General features: G+C 39.7%; 3 protein-coding genes across 6 annotated transcripts in view; 2 read left to right on the forward strand and 1 right to left on the reverse strand.

The window, feature by feature from the left end:
- Positions 1-9,034, forward strand: part of coro2aa (coronin 2Aa) — a 32,148-nt gene extending 23,114 nt beyond the window's left edge. For both annotated transcript variants that reach the window (XM_044027975.1, XM_044027976.1), the window contains 8 exons: positions 139-318; positions 1,660-1,776; positions 3,110-3,214; positions 3,311-3,407; positions 4,566-4,678; positions 4,774-4,864; positions 5,158-5,417; positions 5,495-9,034. In XM_044027975.1, the coding sequence (XP_043883910.1) occupies positions 139-318; positions 1,660-1,776; positions 3,110-3,214; positions 3,311-3,407; positions 4,566-4,678; positions 4,774-4,864; positions 5,158-5,417; positions 5,495-5,629 (1,098 nt within the window). In that variant the 3' untranslated portion in view covers positions 5,630-9,034. The remainder of the gene's footprint in view (positions 1-138; positions 319-1,659; positions 1,777-3,109; positions 3,215-3,310; positions 3,408-4,565; positions 4,679-4,773; positions 4,865-5,157; positions 5,418-5,494) is intronic.
- Positions 9,035-10,494: 1,460 nt separating this feature from the next.
- Positions 10,495-16,249, reverse strand: anp32b (acidic (leucine-rich) nuclear phosphoprotein 32 family, member B). Of its 2 annotated transcripts, none has more exons than XM_044028002.1 (7): positions 15,762-16,249; positions 13,304-13,453; positions 13,087-13,209; positions 12,194-12,386; positions 11,861-11,985; positions 11,708-11,774; positions 10,495-10,670 (listed from the first exon to the last, which is right to left on the reverse strand). In XM_044028002.1, the coding sequence occupies exons 1-7, from the start codon at positions 15,813-15,815 to the stop codon at positions 10,588-10,590; spliced, it is 795 nt and encodes a 264-aa protein (XP_043883937.1). In that variant the 5' UTR covers positions 15,816-16,249; the 3' UTR covers positions 10,495-10,587. The 2 variants fall into 2 exon arrangements, with proteins under 2 accessions (XP_043883937.1, XP_043883938.1); XM_044028003.1 differs by lacking the exon at positions 15,762-16,249 and adding an exon at positions 13,877-14,442.
- A 1,838-nt stretch (positions 16,250-18,087) lies between these two features.
- On the forward strand, positions 18,088-20,122 carry hemgn (hemogen). Of its 2 annotated transcripts, none has more exons than XM_044028001.1 (4): positions 18,088-18,248; positions 18,495-18,573; positions 18,960-19,588; positions 19,695-20,122. In XM_044028001.1, exons 1-4 carry the CDS (start codon positions 18,155-18,157, stop codon positions 19,805-19,807), a joined length of 915 nt encoding a protein of 304 aa, XP_043883936.1. In that variant the 5' UTR covers positions 18,088-18,154; the 3' UTR covers positions 19,808-20,122. The 2 variants fall into 2 exon arrangements, with proteins under 2 accessions (XP_043883936.1, XP_043883935.1); XM_044028000.1 differs by having other exon boundaries at positions 18,089-18,248; positions 18,495-18,585.
- Positions 20,123-20,854: the final 732 nt, after the last annotated feature.

A 20,854-nucleotide genomic window follows, 5' to 3' on the forward strand; every position in this document is an offset into this window, starting at 1 on the left:
CGACCTACAATATACATTTCTGGCCAAACGAAGCCAATCCACAGCAAACGCTGATCTGTGCGTGTACAGTGTTTCCTGCACTGACCTGAGAGCGGTGACGATCTCATACTCATGCTCCCCGTCTGATGCTTTGTTCAGATCATGATCTGGAACCTGGACTGTTCAGAGCAGGTGATAAAGAACCCAGTTCGTACCATTAGCCACCACACAGACGTGGTCCTGTCCATGTCTTTCAACGCAGACTGCAGCCTCCTCGCCTCCTCCTGCAAAGACAGGAAGATTCGACTGATGGAGCCGCGCTCAGGAAACCTACTGCAGGTAAAGCTTTAAAGCTGTTGTTGATGTCATCATTGTGCCTCTCTTTGCTCTTTGTCAACAGATACGATTTAACATTATTTGTATGTTGAGTCCTTCATATGTAAGTGGGCTCTGTCAGCCAATACTATCAGACCTGACTGAGAGAAGCATGTGTACATACGGCAGGAAACATTTATTTAGCTTTTTGTGGTAACACGACATTTAAACACTGCTCTACTGAAACATACAGAGAGTGTCTTTAGCAGCACTGTGTGAACTCATCTGACAATGGTTTGAATGTAATGGGAATTTGTTTCAATTCAAAAGTTACCCATTACTGTTTAAGGAGGAATTTGCCTCTGTAAAGTCGATTTTTTTTTCTTTCTTAAAACTATTTATTACATTGCCATCCTGATTTGCATGTATTCACCTTTTAAGGTGGAATCTTATGAATACAATTAAAATGAAGTCATTGGAAAAGAAAAACACAAGTTTTCAGAAATCCAATAATTCACCTTTTATTTTTTGGCTTGATCATTTTTGTTTTTCCCCTTTATTTTTCAATTTGTGTTTTTTAAGGAATTATCTTACATGTGATTACTGCAATCAAAAAAGATATGGATAGAAATATAATAAGGATATAAAATCTTAATTAAATTCAAGAACAACCTACTCCTCATATCTCCCTTGAGTTCCCTGGACTCATGAGTCTCTGTTGTGCTGTCCAGCGTTACTAAGTTTCCTCTCAGCCAGGGCACACAGTCACTCTCCAGCACCACACAGCCAAAACTGACACCTCGTTCCTGGCCCTCAACATAACTCTGCAGACCTCTGGGTCACCAGCCAATAACTCACATACATTAGTCTGCAGGCACTTGCTTTGCCAGACAAATAAGTATAATAAGTGCGAGAGTAACAAACATTTCAACACATGATATTGATTTTGTCTGAAATAAATATATCTCAGTGAAGCCAGATGTTTAAATGTGATATACATATCTATATATCTATATATAGATATATAAGTATAAATGGTAAAATATAGCAACAGCAACCAATAACATACTGTAAAAACATTTAAAATCCATGTCCAGAAGAAAAATATTGACACTGACATCTCTACTGCAGACTTAATTTAGCTTTTCCTCTGCTTTAGACGCTTAGAAGTGAAGCTTTTTAGCCTCAGTAATACAGACCAAAACTGTGACTGCACTATTGTCAGAACCTCAATGTAAAATGTTTCCTTACTCTCTGATGATGATGATGATTTTATGGTCATTTCATGTCTTATTAAAATACATTTCTTACAGAATGCACCTTTGATATGTTTGACTCCACATTTGTTGGGTTGTGTGTTCACAGGAAGCCAACTGTAAGACACACAAAGCCAACAAGGTGCTGATCCTGAGTAACCTGAAGAAGCTCGTCACATGTGGCGCTTCACGCTGGAATGAGCGACAGATCGCTTTGTGGGATCAGGTGAGAGCGACTGCGGGGCGACTGCGGGGCGACTGCGGGGCGACTGTGGGGCGACTGCGGGGTGACTGCAGAGCGACTGCAGAACAACTCACAGCGAGACAGGAAGTCTGCTCGGTCAGGGAGTCAGTAATCAGTAAATGGAGCTGGATCAGTTGTTGCGGGGTGACTGCGGAGCGACTGCGGGGCGACTGCGGGGCGACTGCGGGGCGACTGCGGGGCGACTGCGGGGCGACTGCAGGGTGACTACAGGGCGACTGCGGAGCGACTGCGCGGCGACTGCAGAGCGACTCGCAGCGAGACAGGAAGACTGCTCGGTCAGGGAGTCAGTAATCAGTAAATGGAGCTGGATCAGTTGTTGGGACTTGGGCGACTGTGGGGCAACTTTGGGCGACTGGGGCGACTGCATAGCGACTGCAGAGCGACTGCAGAGCGACTGCGGGGCGACTGCAGGGTGACTGCAGGGCGACTGCAGAGCGACGGCAGAGCAACTCACAGCGAGACAGGAAGTCTGCTCAGTCAGGGAGTCAGTAATCAGTAAATGGAGCTGGATCAGGTGTTATCACATCAGACCACATTTCCGGTGATGTGACGACACATGAGCTGCATCTCATGGAGCTGAAAAGGCTAAAATATTGATCTTTTTGCAAACATCCATGCTCATAGAGTTTCTGCCGTAGCGACGCATTTTCCTACTAAATGTTTCTTTGTTGTCAGAAAATCATAATCTGCGCCTTAATCTGTGTCTTAATCTGTGCCTTAATCTGTGCCTCTTGAGTTGACCTCTGAGTACACATACAGTAATCAATCAATAGCACACGTGGCACTGTTTCCTGTCCTGTTTATTTATACTACTGTATACTATATGTGATCTTTTATTATCATTGTCAAATAATGTTAATCATTCTGTCAATAAAATGTGGATATAGCTGTTGCGATGACCAGTATAATTACTGCCCATTAGTCACGACCAAGAAGCTGAAACTAGTGACTGTTTTACATGTGTGTGCGTGTGCGTGTGTGTGCGTGTGTGTTCATTCATGTTCAGTCATTCATACATTGTTGGATAAGCATTTTAACATGAGCGCAGGTTCTCAATCTTCCTCCAAATATGCAGAACTCTGCCATCTAGTGGACACGTCATCAGTATGCCAGTATATGAATTCACTGTGTGTCTTGGAGCCATAATTCTTTTTTTGTTTCGTTTATGAAGCAGACAGTTTGTGGAGGATTATGGCTGAAGCATGGATGGCATTGTTTTGATATCAAGGGAATGTTAAGCATTGTTTGACATCCATTTTTGTTTTTCTCTCCACAACTTTGTGTGCGTTTGCAGGACGACATGTCTGTGCCTTTGTTGACAGAGAACCTGGATGGTTCTTCGGGAGCACTCTTTCCTTTCTACGACCCTGACACACACATGCTGTACCTCGCTGGGAAGGTGAGTCTCTGACTGACAGCAACCAGAAAGTGTCCCACAGTCATTCATACATGGAATAATGTTATAGTGACGTCGTTGTCTCCCGCGTGTTGTCAGGGCGATGGGAATATCCGATACTATGAGATCAGCTCAGAAAAACCCTACATCCAGTTCCTGACAGAGTATCGGTCAAACACACCTCAGAAAGGAATGGGTAAGGAACAAACGTACATAGACCAATCTTTCTTAGTGTAACGTGTACATGACATGTTAAAGGAAAATCTCTCTTGCACCTGTAAGCAAAGGTGCTGTGCAAATATAAACTGACCGTATTTGAATATCCAAACCAGGTGTTCAAAGCGAGGTCACGTGAAACTGAATCGTGGATCATGCACGGGTCGCTCTTCATTTTAAACTCAGATCTTTACATGAAGATGTGGGATGTAAGATAAAATGAGATAATAGAAGAGGGCATTCAATAAATTCAGAGATGGTGCCATGGACACACCGATTAGATTAGATTACTTGTGATGCCAATGCTCTCGTGAAGCGGCGACAATAGCCACAAATGATTGAGTGTGTCATTGAAACAATTCCTAATTTCAGTACAGACGAATGACTTCCAATGTTTGGGGGCGGAGCTTTTATTAGAGGGCTGACAGGAGGTGATGAGGTGCACTAATGTCCTGTTATTGACAGCTTTTGCAATTTAAACTTGAGTAATCAAAACAAATCGGTATTTAGATATTGTTAACCCTTATCCTTATCCCATGGTAAATTGCAAAATTTAAAGAATAATACACAACTCCTTAGGCTTTAAAAAAAGCATTTTTTTTCGTCTTCTTATGTGTTGTTGAGTCAAAGTTATGATTCATTTTATATAGCATTTTAGTAGTGATATAAAGTAGCAATAATTGTGCAGAAGTCACAAAATAGACCGTTTTTCTTGTTTTGTTGTTCATAAAAATGAGCCAAGTGAACAAATTTCACAAATTCAATCTGATTTTAATCATTATGAGTACTTTTTGCTCAGGTGTGTTTATTAAATGACATTTTTTTCATATATATCGATATAAGACACTCTAATCTAAATTCTCTGCGTTCTAAGGGTTAAAGTATGCAAAGTAGTATTGCACTCTTTCTTATCAAGTGTTTATGTATTTATTTTAATCTCAGCATTCTCTAGCATTTTGACCCGTTTTCTTTAAAAACAAAATACACCGACTAACCACTTCAATGAGTCTGTCACCAACAAGCGCTTGTTGACTGTTGTCATTTTACTGACAGCACATGTAGATTATACATTAAACATTACATTATATAAACACGCCCTTCTGTGTGTTGGTGACTCTGCATGTGTGCTCTCTGACAGGTGTGATGCCAAAGAGAGGCCTGGATGTGAGCTCCTGTGAAGTGTTCAGGTTCTACAAACTCGTAACAATTAAGAGCCTTATTGAGCCACTATCCATGATTGTACCCCGCAGGGTAAGAGTCCACTGAGTCACATAAACCATGAACATTTAAAACCTCTCAGGAACGTGTAGTTTGATGTCTGTGTGTGTGTGTGTGTGTGTCTCCAGTCAGAGTCGTATCAAGAAGACATCTATCCGATGACACCTGGGAACAAGCCTGCTTTGACTGCAGAGGAATGGCTCAGTGGCATCAACAAAGGTGTGTGTGTGATATGTACAGTGCTTACCAAATGTATTAGACCACCACCCACAGCCACAGTTGTTCTAAATGACCAAAATCATCACATTATGTCTTGATTAAGATGTCAAATTATAGTTATTATTACTGGCATTCTTGAACATAAAAAAATGTTTTTGTGATGGAAAGTTAGTGTTTTCTTGTTTTTATGACAGGTGGTCTAATATATATGTTGACGACTGTATTTGTGTTTGTATATTTGAGCCACGCTGTGCATCTCATCCTCGTCCTGGATCACTCTCTTTGTCTTCCAGACCCAGTGTTGATGTCTCTAAAGCCTGGAAGTCAAATCGTTGAGTCGAATTCAGAGATTAGCAAAGGGCTTGGAAATCAACGTGACATTCGCAGGTCTCAGAGCAGACCGGGCATGCTACAGCTGGCGTACATTCAGGACCAACTAGGAACCAAAGACAGCACAGAGGACAGTAGCCATGCCGACGGCGACCGGAGTCAGCTGTCCGTTAGCAATGGAGAAGAACTGGCACTTTTCTCTCCTCCAAGGACAGAGAACGAGGTACATTTTGGTGATTTCATAGTTTTGACCTTTTTCCTCATCACCCTTCATATACTGTGTATGTGTTGTGTCCACAGATGCTTCTAAAGTTCCATAAGCAGCAGGAGGAAATCCGACGACTCAGGGAGCTCCTTAACCAGAGAGATGTGCGCATTAAACAGCTGGAGCTGGAAATTAAGAACGTCAAAAACTCCTCTCAGTCTCAGGGCTGACTTTAACATTTTCATCCTCACTTTCTCACGGGACACATGCATTACTATATAAACTCACTCACCCTATTTTGGCACCAACACGCACTTTTTAGGGTCCTGACTCACGTTTCTTCCTCTGACGAGCTCCGATATTCACTGCACAGGGGAAATTTAAACCTCAACTTTGTTTTCGCAGTCTTTGTCAATTCTACACCAGTTGCACATATTTTTTGGTTCATGTAGATGCAACGTAAAAAAAACCCTCTTTGCACCTTTTTTGCTCTTTTCCTTGCTTCTTTTGTATACGCTCCACAGCTATGCAAGTTTCTTGTCATTTTTAGCTTTGAATGCTCTTTGTATGTGAGTCTGTGCCTGTCATGAGTGAATGATGTGGCTGTTTGAGTGTTGTCTGAAAGTTGTTGCAGGACAGAATTGATGTGATTGTAATGATAATGCTTCCATGCTTGGTGATTTTTATTTTTATTTTGTCATTACAAACTACTGTTGGAACAGAGAGGTCCAAACTCTGAGACGTCTCAGACTTCTGGACTACAGAATCTGTGCTTACATGAGAGTGAGAGCTAAATGAATGACTTTAAATCCATTGAGCTGCATTTGCCTAATCGTTTTTTTATTTCCGAATGACTGGAAAATTACTGGAAAATCAATGTCACTCACTGCAGCTATTGTGTAAGCCAATTTTACATTTGATGCCATGTTGCAGTTTTGCTTTTGATTTTTTTAATATTTATTTTAAAATACAAATGATGACAAACACAACAAAACCAATTACTTCACTTTACTTCAATTTTGGAAAATACTGCACACAAACTGTTTCCTTCTGCTGTTTGGTGACGTGAAGTCAGTTTGAGGAAAAAGCCATTGCTAGAGAAACCATTTTAACACCATTTGTGTTCCATCATTGTAGCTTTTGATTTTCACTGTATTTTTCAATTTAGCATCTGTTTATTGCTCTTTGTAAAACATCAATGTGTGATATTGCGGGTTTCTTTTCATATTTGACGCTAAAGGGAGTTATCTACAGTTATTTGGACAGTGGGACAGTGAAAGACATCTGTATGGACCAATATCAAATTTTAAATATTTGCTATCATTTTGGACATGCTATAATTCTACATTTTTTAACTGAATGTGTTGCGTTTCTAGCAACACATTCTTCGACGTGTTTAATAAAATGGTTTATGACCACACTGATGACATTCCCAACAGCCTCAGGTGTTCTCCATTTAGAGGGCATTTGCTATTGTTAACATTCTAATCTTTGTTTTGTTAAATACGTCATATTGACAGTCCACGTTACCACAAAACATTTAAATGAAAACAGGTCATTTACATCCTTCAGTTTCATTTCAAGACTGGGTTTTAACGTGAATATTCAGAATGTCAGAGTGTTTCAAATACTTCTGTCTAGTTAGCTAACATGCTAATCTGAAATTAGCTAAACTTAAAACATAAGTGTATTGCATCATCTCTGTGAATATGTTAGCATGCTAGCGTTAGCCTTTAGCTCAAGGTTTTTCTGCATTTAATTACACACTGCCTTCATTAGCATATATTTAAGAAAGTATCCTGTTTTCATATGATCTTAGCATCAATGTGAGGAAGTCTTTAAGTTTTTAGAAAAAATAAACAGATTTTCTTTAATGGTAATTTACCGTAGCACAATGGGCCATCCAGACAAACAACACTGCAATAATCTGACTTTCTGGAACAAACTATTTCAGATTTTGCACAGACCAAGAAGACGTTGTCATGGTTAAAGTACTTATTGATCCTGGATCCTATTGAACCTGTTGAAAACAAATCTCATGATCCACTTACTCTGGAGCTTTCAGTGGGAATTCATTAGTAGCTGGTACATGGACCATTTGTGGATTATTTGAGTTTATGAAAAATGAATTGTTCAACTTTTGAGCCAATAACGCGAATAAGTCCTGTAAGTGTCTAGAATAACAATGTTTTATAGAAGCTTTATATTAATTTGGAAATGAAAACTTGTGCTGTGATTGAAAGCTCAAAAAACAGCAGTGACTGTAGGTTCTGCTGTCAGATCAGTTTTCTGATAATTGCTGCTTTTAGAAATGCGGCAGATTTTTATTTTTATTATTATTTTTTTCTACAAAGAACAAGAAAGTTTTCCCTCTTCTGACACTGAGGTGCGGAGAGAATGGATGTAAATGTGCATAGATTTCACTAGTATTCGCTTACACATACACAAATGTAGTAAATAAACAAGATATATTCAGTTTAAATGACTATACGTGCCCGAGTTCGATGACAAGTGATAATAACGATCATTTAAAAAAAGTGATGAGTGGAAACTGGCACGTCAACTGACAAAGTGGTTTTGAATGCTGTTGTGACCTCTTTGACCTCTTTGACCCCTCTGTCAGGACAGTTCTAGCTCAGTTTCAGCTCTGGCTAGCTTTTGTGTCAGCCAGGGTCTTTTCTAACTGCTGCTGCTGCTGACAGTGAACACGTTTCAACACATTTGCCCTGTGAGCTGCTGCTCTTGCTGCTGGTCAGTGGACTGGGGGCTGTTTGTCCACATTTTACCAGTGAAGAGAAACAGATTCATTGACGTCTTCTTTTCTGTCCCAGAAACATCAGCAGTAAAAGTTATCCAAATAAATGTTTTTTTTTTTTTAAATTGGTATTACAGCTGGTGCAACCATATTAATACAGTAGGACAGTCAGACTATAATTAGCAGTGTAAAGTTGACTATGACCCTGGGGACAATAATATCTTAGATGGCACTTGGTGTCTACAAAGTGTGTGGAGTTTGGACATGTACTGCATGGAAAAGGTCTGGATTGTTGTAGAATGGGGAATGTAGGCCTGATTTGTGTTTTTCATGACTGGTCCACTACTGACCAAACTAGACGGTCTGTGGCCCCCAGGTCATTTGAGTTTAAGACCCCTGGTTCAGTTGTAAATGACCGCAATAGCCTTTAAACTGAATCAGATTCCACAAACTCCACTAACTGCAAGGAGCAACAAATGATCCAACTCAATGAACTGTTCACACCCTTTCAGTCTTCTGGTGTATTGTTACATCTTGCAATACTTTGAAATAGAGTATATTAAGACATACTTTATGTGTGTTTTTTCTTTTTCAAAAGCACTGAGCGAATTTTAAAAGTGTGGTACACTGACGATTGCATTTTCTCACAGAAAACTGTCGCAAATGATCATTATTGTGTTCCTCTGTTATGGTTATGGCCAATACCAAGTCCTCACACAGTAACCTTTCAACAAATCAAATCAGAAATAAAACACTGTCAGTCTATTCCAGAGAGTTCTTTTAAAGCACATACATTCTGACAGTCTGTCTTGGCATGATGGAGCAATAATGTAATGGCAGAGTCAGAGTCTGATTTAATAAACCCATTTCATTGCTGTAAGGTTTGTATGAGCCTCACTGTGCCTGGCTTAAATGCTTTTTATTTTCTTTAAAAAAAACAAAACAAATAACTATTGTAATGTTTTTAAATTGTACGTTCAATGTATTGAGTAAAAACTAAAAAGAGATTTCTATCCCACTTCTTTTAATATTGTTTCTATATTGCAAAAACACATTTAAGATTTAAGCAGAATTTTAGCACCATTTGCTGTTTTGTCACATACAAAATCACTCAGTTAACTGTGGAACGTTTTGGGCAGGAAATATTTTTATATATATATATATATATATATATATAAAAATTGTCTTGCTCGTTTAGAATTTACATTAAAAATGAGCTCTAAACAAACGAGCAGTCATGAAGTTGTTCTGCAAAAATCAACAACAGTTTGTTGTTTCTGCACTTCATTAAAAGTGACTGAATGTATTGTATTATATTAGCTTTGCTGTGGAAAACTGTTGCAGACACAAAATCTAGCTTTCTGAATAGTTCTTCCACCCATTAGCCGTTTAAATACTCGACCTTGACACTGCACCATTAGGCATAAGTCAAAAATGTAGGAAGGAACCTGCCAAGCATCGTTTTGCATCAACTGAACTGACCAAAGTTGACAGGACAAAATGGACTCATCCTACACAAAAATGTCTGACACTGACTTTGTCAAATCAAGTGGTTATGTTCCACTTCCTTGTAAAACAAACTTATAATAATTCAAAAGTATTAACACTCACACACATACTTGATTTAGCTATGGACTCATTCAGCCCATGCTGACGACTGTCCACGTCCAAAAGCACCGATAATGGACATGTAGGTGCTTTGACGTCACATGTGACGTCACACAGAGCTCAACAGCAGAGGCAAAACCAGTATAAGTGGTCATATGGGAATGATTTCATCTCTTTACAATAACTTTGGGAAAACAGAAAAGCACAAAATGTTAACATTTTATTTACAAAGTTGTTTTTTTGTCATACAGAAAGTAAAAATGTAGCTACAACCATGATTTGTGCAACAGGCAGCCAATCTAAAAATCATGGCTTGCTGGTTGCACAGCTGCTATAGCAATAATTTTATTGGGAAAAAATAAGGGACAGAAAAAAATAAAAATAAGACAAAAAAAATGAGAAATAATAAACCCAACAACGAAAAATAATTCAATTCATTCAACAAAATATTAAAAGCACAGACCCAAAACTAGATACCAGTCCCAAAGTTCTCACACGGGAATACATAAGAGGGATCGACAGTGAAATTGTGGAATGCTGAGTGGTGGGCTGCCTGAGAACCTCGGAGGCCGTGGGGTGGGTGAGGTTGAGGATGTTGGGTGGCTCTCAGTTCCATTGAGGGAGGGAGGAAAAAAAAGGGGGGGGGCAGCTCCACTCGGCCCACCCATCCGGTACAGTCTTGCCCCATTAAAAGAGCTCAGAGCCGGGGGAGGGGGTAAGGGAGTGGACATGGATTACAAAGGTGGTGAGAGTTGTAGAGGGCGGACATCTGGGTTTGTGGGGGAGGAAGGGAAACTCGGTAGGCTTATGTTTTCAGTTTTGCTCTTAATCGTCGTCTTCATCGTCGTCGTCCTCATCTTCATCCTCTGGGTCTCGCTTTCTCTTCTCTCCTTTGCCAGCTTCTGCTTCTGGAGGCAAACAAAAGAAAGAAGAGTGAAGATATATTCATTGACAATTCAATGAAATGTCATGGATTTATCATGGACTTGTTTTGTCCAAGCAACAGTTCAGAATATTCTTCTTCTTCACTCTAATCTCACCAACACTAGATCAGAAAATAAGGCACATCACACTAAAGGATATTAAAATTATATCTTGAGATATAATTTTATCTGCTTAGTTGCTCGGACAGTAAAACAAAAGTGAGTCTGGACGAGTAAATCATACACGATTATAGTCGTCGATTTATATTATTTCTCGTCATATGGACAAACCTGTCCTCCAACTATGTAAACAAGGTGAAATATGAAAAATATGATGGCACAATTAGAAGTTAAGTGATCACAGTCTCGTGCAAAAACAGAACACGCCAGTTAAAGCATCAATAGATCAATCTTGTTAGGAATCAAATTAGTTGAAATAAAGTAATGTTATGTATTTATTTAGAGGTCACATCTCAGTGTGTCAGAATCTTTAAACTGGTACAGACACATGGAAATTAAAACTACTGTCAATCAGGTTCATGATCCAGTGCAAATTACTGCTGTAATTGAACCTGAAGTTAAACTCAATAACTGTAAGTTTCACGTCCCCTCTTGATTTAACTGTCTTGTGTCTTCACAGAAAACACAATCACTGACAGCGAATCAAAGACTCAAAACCACGATAAATCAACAACGCCAGATGTATTTTGCTGATAGAGTGTCCGCCAGCATTTCAAATTCTACTTTGATGGTGCCACGTGAGAATCTTGTATCCATGACACCATGAAGCTGTAGTTATAACGAAGCTGTAGATATGCAGGTAACGGTCATCCATACAAATACATGCTGATGTAATGTGTAGATGTGTTTAAACGTGCTGTTGTTAAAACTTTAAAAACTGATGAGGCAAAAATGGCAACAAAGTAAACAAACATCAGCAACTGCTATGAATGGCTTCCTATTTACATCCCTGCGTCAAGGCTAGTGTATATTGCTTTTTAAGGAGATGGTACAGTACATACCGTCTTCATCTTCATCCTCCTCTTCATCTTCTTCATCTACTTCCCCATCCTGACCAAAGTCTTCCTCCTTGGTAAACGTAGTTAAACAAATCAATACAAAAGCAACGCATTTAAACTCAAAATAATCCATCCAGGTTTGTTTCGTTTCTTTACCTCATCTTCTCCGCTGACCTCCTCGTCATCTTCTTCTCCCTCTACCTCCTCTTCATCTTCCTCCTCGTCCTCTTCCTCATCAAAGTCCTCCTCCTCTCCATCCTCATCTTCTTCCTCCTCTCCTTCTGCAATACAAAAGCAAAAATATTCAATCAACCACAGAGATGATATACAGCACACGGTAATTCTATCAAGAGCAAATTTAGGAGGTTTGAATATGATTTTCTATTGATAGATACAAAGTATTATAATTAGTAGCTTCTGAGACACTAAGTAAGAAGTTTAGGCTGAGACTGATCAGCAAAACCTGAGCTAGAGAGAGTAGCATCTTACCTTCATCTTCATCATCGTCTACTCCATCTCCGTCCACCTCTCCGTCAGAGTCAGACGCTTCCCTGTCCTCCATGTCATAACCATCAAGGTAGGTGAGCTGGGGTAGGAGCTTAAACACACTCTCTCTGTAGTCGTTCAGGTTTGTCACTTCACAGTTGAACAGGTCCAAACTCTTCAGGTTATCCAGCTTTTTCTGTAGAATAAAAACAGTGAAATGATGGTGTGCCATGAGATTATAGAACTAGATGCTTGTGTGTGAACTGTGAATGAGATTTGTGAATTAGGAGACCATTTATCATTCATGGTGTTAGAAACTGAATATCTAAAAAACAAATGAATATGTTGCAATTAAGTTCACCCCTAAACAGAAGTATGTTCCATGATGTGTCTCCTGCACATTTTGATCATGTGCTTCTGCAGTGATAACTATCCTTATTATTATTTAAATACATAGGGAGACTCTCTCCTGACATTATACCAGTGTACAATCCAGTAGAATGTGGTGAAACCAGGTAGGTTTAAAAATCTACATTACAAAACACACAAAGCAGTGCTTAATTTAGAAATGTAGTCGTTTGTGTGCTTGCATATTTAGCAAGATGACATAATCACTTTCACAACATGTTTAAGCATCACAACATTATATCATAAATGCTTTGTGCCTAATATTCTGCACCATCTCCAGATAGATATATGTGCATATATATATATGTGCATATATATATATACACACACATACATACATATATATACACATATATATACACAAACATACATATATACACATACATACATACATACATATATATATATACACATACATACACACACACATACATACATACACACACACACACACACACACACACATTAATATTCTAAAAAAAACATACCAATGGTTCCAATGTGCTGATGTCTTTGAGTTTGTTGCCACTCAGGTTTAGATGTGTGAGGTTGGGTAGTTTCTCTGCTAAAACATCAAGGCCACCACTGATTCTGTTGTCACTTAACTCCAGCTGAAGAAAAGAGCAGAAAGAAAAATCAATCCCGCTGACCGTCCCCACCACCCTTTTTATCATGGAGGTCTGAAGAGTGAAACATTACTTTTACCTTTTTGAGTTTTCCTAGTTTAGGCAGGTTGGAAACTGAGATTAAGCCAACATTTATCAAACTGAGAAACTCCAGGTTGACAAACTCAGGAGTGAGACCTCCAACTTTTCCTTCAAGTGATCGACAATTGTCAAGGACAAGTTCTTGTACCTGAAACAGAGAAAAGTGTAATTTACTAAAAAAGAAAACTCAAGTATCATTTATGTCATGTATCTTGTCAAACTATTATTACTATCACTCCATAATTTAAATTACCTCAAAAACGTGGAAATGTCAAAAAAATATATGTTATATGTATTACATGGTTTATTTTGCAAAATATGACAACAACAAAATAAATGTGTCCGGTGTTTTTAAATAGACTTTATTGCGCAGCAAAACAATCACAAGATATTGGTATAATGCTCTAAATCACACGAAAAACAAGTCCGAAGGCGGAGTTACTGGGACAGTTCGAGCTAACACTGGTTGCGCAATTCAGCGTTGGGCAGAAAAAAAAACGTTGCAAAAAAAGTTGTTGTCAAACGTCAAAGAGCATGATTTCAGCGGTAAAACAGCTAAATGCACACTAACGTCTCCGTGTAGAAACGTGCGCTCCGTTGAATCACGAGCGATCATTTACTGCACTGATTGCTTTGAAACGAGCAAGCGTAAAGCACTAGCTTCCCATGGCCTGCTGATGCACTCACTAATGACAAATGCAATGATTTTTGTGAGCTAGCTCGCTACAGGCTAGCCATTGCCCCTTTTAAACGCTGCCGTGCCATAGAGGAGCAGCTCGAGCTCCGTCTGCCCGCCATTAGCCAACCCAACAGCAACGGAAAGGATTGCGAATACACCCTTAGTTCAGATGTTCTTTTTTCCTGTTTAACCAGCTTTCATGTGGGAAGTGGAATATTCCTCGTCGTCGAGCGAACGGCCGATATTGCCAGTTTGTTACAGGGCACGGCATCGTTTTCAGGTCGATGTGGCGAAGGAAATATATTGAGAACGGAAATTTAGTAAAAAAAAACAAAGATGGAGACGGTTCCTTTCTCCCAGAGCTTCAAAGACGACAGAATGACAACATGGCGATCCCTGCGATACAGTATGCAGTTCTCTGAACACTTCAATGGCGAACAGTGATGCTTAGGAAATGTAATAACCGTTTTCTGCACATGAACGAAATACTTCCTCGATGGTACATTTGTTTTATGTCGTGCATGGCTCGAGAGGAAACGCCGAGCGTCGAGTTTTTCACTGCCCACGCATCAAGCGCGGTACACCGGATCTGTGTGTCATTCAAGCAGGCTGACTCGGTGCACGAAGCCGCTGGCCGACAAATAGCGATGTTTAGTACGAAAGGACGTCGAGTTCCGCTTAAAGTGCATTTACTATGAGGCATAATGGCTGTGTTTGACAATTGAAACGCTTGAACTGGTACATTTCGTTGTCTTTGATCAGTGTAGCGAAGGGGGTAATATGGCGGGAACAAAAACACTAAGTTAGGTGGCTCCCGTCTGAATGATAACAGACTCGCCAGACTTCACATCAAAGTGTGTACTGTTTTAAAACGGCGAGTATATGAAAATTAAAGCACGGCTGCTGCACAAGCGTCAAGGCTATTTTAAGGAATTAACTGATGCACACTCCCTTTCAAACTTGGGGGTCGCATCATCTCAAACGTGGCTTTAAACCACCGACGATAACAAGAATACTTGCTGCACCGGTTTCGCTGTAGTTTGCGTGGAAATATCAGCCACTAATGGTAGCAGTGAGGTTGAAGTGTTCATGGTATGGATGACTCGTTAACCAAGTGACTATTTTTTGTTGTCGCTGCTGATTCTGGCCATTTGATATTAGCGTTAGCGTGCTCGGCGCACAAATGTTCAGACATGATCGGCGTCGCTTCGTTGTACATGTCGGGAAAACTCGATTTCGGCACAAATGCCGTTTTTAAAGTTGTAAAGTGCATTTTTGAAATAAACGAGCCCCCGTTTTGAGCAAGTGTGCTAGCAGCAAACATGGCTTCCGAGGTCTGTGTAAAATATATCGCTGTGTGAAAAGCAGACGCGGCGCAGGGTGCGAATACTCCAAATAAATATTAAGTTTACTAACGCTGCTACGGCGGTACAGTCCATCTAAATGGTGTGTGCACCGCCGAGCGAGGGGGCTGCGAAACGGTTAAAGCACTGCAATAATGCCAGCAAGCTGGAGGAATCGCCGTTTCAAAGTAACGATTGAATGTCGCTTTTCTCGTCTCCTCGTCCATATACGCCCATTCCAGACATAATGTGCGGGATTAAACGTGTTGTGCGAGTGTTTTCCGCCCGATGATGAAGGAGAAACACAATCTAAAGCCCATGTGGTCACCATTACGTTAGCCACACAGGTCACTCGCAAAGCAGAAAAAGTAGCAAGCTAGCTAGCAAGAGGCTAGCCTGAAAACTAAGGGCTGGTTTTAAAAAGCACGACTCACATCAGACGGTGTCCTGTTTCTTAGCTCCAAGTGGATCCTCTTGTTCATGTCCATCTCGCCCTGTGAAAGTTCAACTTTTCTCTCCTGGGTTTTCACGGGATCTTCAGTCCAAAGGCAGAGATGCCCTAATGGAGGGAGAATATAGGACTGTATAATGAACTGAGCCAAACGCTAAGTTAGTCGGAGAGAGGAGACAACCATGGAGGGAAACGGGACTGAAACAAAATATATGCTCAACAGCGCCATCAGCGTCCAGAAACGCCCATCGCCTTCACAGAGCCATTGCAGTCACCTAACATGACGACGCTGCCCCGAAACAGTGCTGTGGTGCAATTTCTTTCCGTAAAGAAAGTACTGTACTGTGTTAAGTGGCGACAGGAGGCTTTTGTCCGTAAATGGAGGCATGCACACAACACATATGCACATTCACGCAAAAACCAAAATGGTTTTCAACCAACTAGATATTGAAAAGAGCGAGTCGATCACAGAGTCAACTCGAGCTGTCTCTTCACTGTAATAATTCAATCAACTTTCATAGCTTAGAAAAACGCCCTCCTTTGATATACATATATATCTATATATGTATAGATACATATAGTTGTGTATATATATATGTATATGGATAAGGGCATTTCGTTTATTTTCTCATATTCCGCGTATGCGCTTGATAAACATTCATCACTCCTGTTTTGAATCTTACTCAAACCTGTTGCCTCCCGAAACAAAATATCCTTTGTTTTATTATGGTCTATGGATTGTAATAACTGTGAAAATGTACTTCAATAAACAACATGATGAACGGCCTATGTTGTACTCTGTTGATTCATAAGCGAATACGACTTCTTGTGTTTTCCCCCCCCCCTCTCGCCTCCACCATGTTGGGTACTTTGCTCTGGGGTATATTTGGTTTGCAGTAAAGAGATCATTGTGAATGCATGTGGTAGGGTTGGGTACCCCTCAATCCCCAACCCCCCTTTACTTCCTGAGACACCAGATCCCTCAAGGAGAAGTTTACTGACTATGGGCTGTTTTGGTCAGATCGGTCAGTTTTTGTCAAAACAACGATGAACGATGTCAAACTATGCATATGCTGCACGTTAGTCATGTAGTAGAGATATAGCAGAAAATAGATTTAAAATAAATAAATACATTATATAATACATGCAATAATAGTGTAGATCTGCTATAATCGCTGTCAATGTCACAGTATCCAAGTACCCCATGTTTGGCCTTGTGTGTGCTCTACAGCTGTATACTATACTGTATATTTGACTTTATGTGCAAACTGCTCTAAATACTAGACTCTAGTAGTTCAGTGAAATCACCAGAAGATGGCGCTGCTATCTCTACTTTCAATGTGCACCAGCAGGGGTGTGTGTGTGTGTGTGTGTGAGAAAGAAAGTTGTCGTTTGCAAAGATGTGCACACGGTGTTCCGTTTCTTAACTGTGAGCAGCTTATGGTTTTCAGCAAGTCTAAACATCCTGAGGTCTGAGGTGTTCATTATCTCAGTGTTGTTGGTTTTTTTATGCATGTTACATTTTCTTTACAGTAAGAGTTCAAACCATAAATTAGAAAATGACTTATGTGTGCTCTGATCTCCCTTTATGATTCCATGTTACTATGTGTCCATTGAAAGACATTATTTCAGCACAGAAGCAAGTCCATTTCTAATAACAGGGGACACTCAAACGTTTCCCCTGCAGTGGTGGGAGGCAATAAGCAGCTGAGTGTTATTTACTCTGCTGGACAGCTTCGCTCACTGAGTGGCTCAAATACACACATCAGAGCTCAATGTGCTGTGAGAAGATTGAGCGCACACCCCAACTGAGCAGCTCTCCATCTGTGAGATAAGATGGGTATGCCCTGACTACAGCTGAAGACAGGATTTCTGTCTTGGTATTCAGCCATCAAATGGCTTTATACAGAGCACTTATTACCTAAAGTCATTTTATGATATATTCTTTACTAGAAAGACACGTGCAGTATCTTGATTGTTATTGTTGCACAGTATTTATGCAGAAAGCAACACACGGGGCTCTGTTTAAATCAACCTCCCAATGATTTCTGTCAGTCTAAAACTTAAATAATGAATTGACTCAGTCAAAGTAAATAGACATTTTATTAATCATACTTAATTTGCCATTTTACACACATTTTATTTGATTTTTTTCACTGTCATGCACTGCCCAACACAACTTGCTCCACTCTTCTTCTTTTTTTTTTTTCTTCCTCTGTTGTGCCAACTCCTCCAGCTTTACAAATATGATAAGGCCAAAGCTGCAACCACTCTCCCCACACGGTGGTAATGGTTAACCAGATAATTCATTTAGGGGTGGGAATAGAAAACAGTCAGAAGTTTTTCTGACTTCTTTTCTGTGCTTGCGCGCCTTCAATGAGCTGTTCATTCATAGTTGGACTAAGAATGGAGGACACATTGCAACAAGAGAAACAAGAGCTGGATTTTCAAAATCCAAATGAGGACCAAGGTAACATTTGCATTGTCTGCTCTTTTTTTCTCTGACTGACTGATCCAGCCCGTCATTCAACTCAGACATAGAAATATGAAATATTTACATTTACAGTGTGTCACAACAACAGAAATGCAAATGTATCGTAGTTGTTATTTTTCAAAGCATGTAACAACATGTCATGCATATACCAACCATGTTTCTGAGTGTATTAAATGCTGCATTTGTTTACATGTTTCCTTTGCCTGGGGTTTTGTTTGAAAGGTGGGATCCGTCGCCGATTACGAGACCGGGATCTTCTTAGGAAGAGAAAGGCTGAAGCAGAACAGAAGGAAACTAACCAGTGGGTTTTTGGGTAAATTTATGGAAAAAAACTCCAGCTTTATGCTCATTTGTATCTTTTTTACTCCAACTAAAAACGTACAGCTCTGTGCTAATACTGACATTATATTCAAATGGAACAGAAAACAGAAACAGACGTTTCATTAATGATTAATTAAAGCTGATGCGCTAAATTGTTATTATAACCTTTGCAGAACAGTGAATAAACAGAAACTTAGCTGTTGATCACTCCTCTGGTTGATTTTGAATATGGAGCAAGAGGAAACCAAAGGTTGCTCTGGTGTTTCTGTTAACGCCCCAGAGCCAGGTCAAGGACTCTGTACTATTAGCTTTGCAAAAGTACGTCCACAGTTTTTGGCCTTGATGACAACTGTTGTGCTCTTTCAGGGTGGCGAGCCAGAGAAAAAGATCAAGGGGGGATGAGAAGAGTGGCACAAAAAAGAGAGGGAGGCCCAGGAAGACTGAGCCCACAGTGATGATGCCTATCGTTCAGGGAGAGTCAGCACTTGCTCATGAATCTCCTGCAGTAGTGGTGGTGCCTGAACCTGTGGGGATCATCTCAGATCAAACACCAGGATCTCTAACCCCCTTACTTGCTGCTGAAAGTGGTGACAAACTGGAATTGCAGCCACAATCTGCAATTGCTGCCCCTGCTTCTACACCTCTGTTTGGATCTGTCCAAAGCTCTGTCCCTGCTCCTTTTCTGACTCCTCCAGCACCACTGAACCAGACTCCAGCTCCTGTTTCCCTCTCAGCTCCTGCTCCTGCTCCAGCTCCTGCTCTTGATGTTCTTGATGCAGCTGCATTTCCTGTCCAAAATCCAGCTCCAGTTCTGTCCCAAGCCTCTGCACCAGCTGCTGCTGCTGCTTCTGCTGCTTCTCCCGCTTCTCCCCAAGTAGAGACCCTCTTCACAGAGTCACAAGGCAGGGATGCATTTGACCAGGTCCTGATTGAGGATTTGGGACCGGATGAGGAAGAAGACCTCATTCCACTTCAAGACAAATCAGCCGATGAAGGTATAACTGGTGTGGAAGCACAACAACACATGTGCGCATTTGAAACCTTGAATAATTTCTAACAAACAAACTTTCTTTCTGTACATTTCTGTCTGTTTTTTTTTAGATCTGACCGAGACTCCGTTGCTCAACGTACCTGAACAAAACAAAATGTTCTCAATTCCAACTTTGTCCACTCAACCTCCACCGCAAGAATATTTCCCTAGGAATTCAGTCTAATTCGTGAAAACATAACATAACATTTTCTAATGCCACCTCAGCGCTGTATCTGAGTATTAAGTTGGTTGTTATATACAGAATATACAGTACATGCTAAATGTATGCATTGCTTTGTTTAAAAATGTATGTATTCTGTTTGCTTATTTATTCTTTATTTGTGCTTCACTGCGAAGTTCACAAGTTGCATTTTGTACTTTAAAAGTTAATTAGTCACTGTTAACGATGTGGTTTTAATTGTGGATCAATTTGAATTTGAATTTTGTCTTTGTGAATTTGTTTTTTCACCAAATAAAATACACTGCTTACATAATCTTACTATGGTCAATATTATGTGTAAATGTAACAAATATGTGAATATTTGATTTATCAGTTCATCAAGGTTTTTTTTCCACAGAGATGAACACATTAATGGGAATTATAAGGAGGAATTCCACCCAGTGGATATAGATATGGACCAATTTGACTCTTGATACATGTAAACACATTTTTCTGTTCTCTACAGTCAAATAAGATATATAGTATATATATATATATATATCTATCTATCTATATATATATATATATATATATATATATATATATATATATATATATATATATATATATATATATATATACATATATATATATGTTGCCTTGATTAAATTCATTAAAATATCAGTATACTCCAAATTGCTCATCATGCAGCCGAGTGACACATTTTACTTTAACAATAATTTCATATTTTTCATTTATTATCCGAATCCATAAAATTAAATCTATCAGATAAGTGCACATCATTTCCTTTTTACACATTTTTCAGCCTCTAACCCCTAAAATGAGGGGACCAGAGACCCAGGACACCCATTACTCCAAATGACATTTAACACATGGTAATGTTTCTGGAGATGCTGTAAATTAACAGGTCAATATGACGCCAGAACCACAGGGGTCATATGGGGAAGGAAAATCAACAGTCTGCTAGCATATTTCTCACTTTTTCACTACATTTTTAACAAATCTCATAACTAAATTGCAAATTCTGCTGCTAACTGTAGTTGTTGCTTT

Source organism: Solea senegalensis, linkage group LG6, assembly GCF_019176455.1.
Source record: "Solea senegalensis isolate Sse05_10M linkage group LG6, IFAPA_SoseM_1, whole genome shotgun sequence".
Lineage (NCBI taxonomy): Eukaryota > Metazoa > Chordata > Actinopteri > Pleuronectiformes > Soleidae > Solea > Solea senegalensis.

Excerpts from the sequence above, each read along its gene's own strand:
- hemgn (XM_044028000.1), top strand. The coding sequence starts at position 18,155 with ATGAGCTGTTCATTCATAGTTGGACTAAGAATGGAGGACACATTGCAA. Across the intron at positions 18,249-18,494 it reads AAATCCAAATGAGGACCAAG|GTGGGATCCGTCGCCGATTA; the intron begins GTAACATTTGCA and ends TTTGTTTGAAAG. Across the intron at positions 18,586-18,959 it reads ACTAACCAGTGGGTTTTTGG|GGTGGCGAGCCAGAGAAAAA; the intron begins GTAAATTTATGG and ends GTGCTCTTTCAG.
- anp32b (XM_044028002.1), bottom strand. The coding sequence starts at position 15,815 with ATGGACATGAACAAGAGGATCCACTTGGAGCTAAGAAACAGGACACCG. Across the intron at positions 13,210-13,303 it reads AACTAGGAAAACTCAAAAAG|CTGGAGTTAAGTGACAACAG; the intron begins GTAAAAGTAATG and ends TCTTTTCTTCAG. Across the intron at positions 12,387-13,086 it reads TCAGCACATTGGAACCATTG|AAAAAGCTGGATAACCTGAA; the intron begins GTATGTTTTTTT and ends TTTATTCTACAG.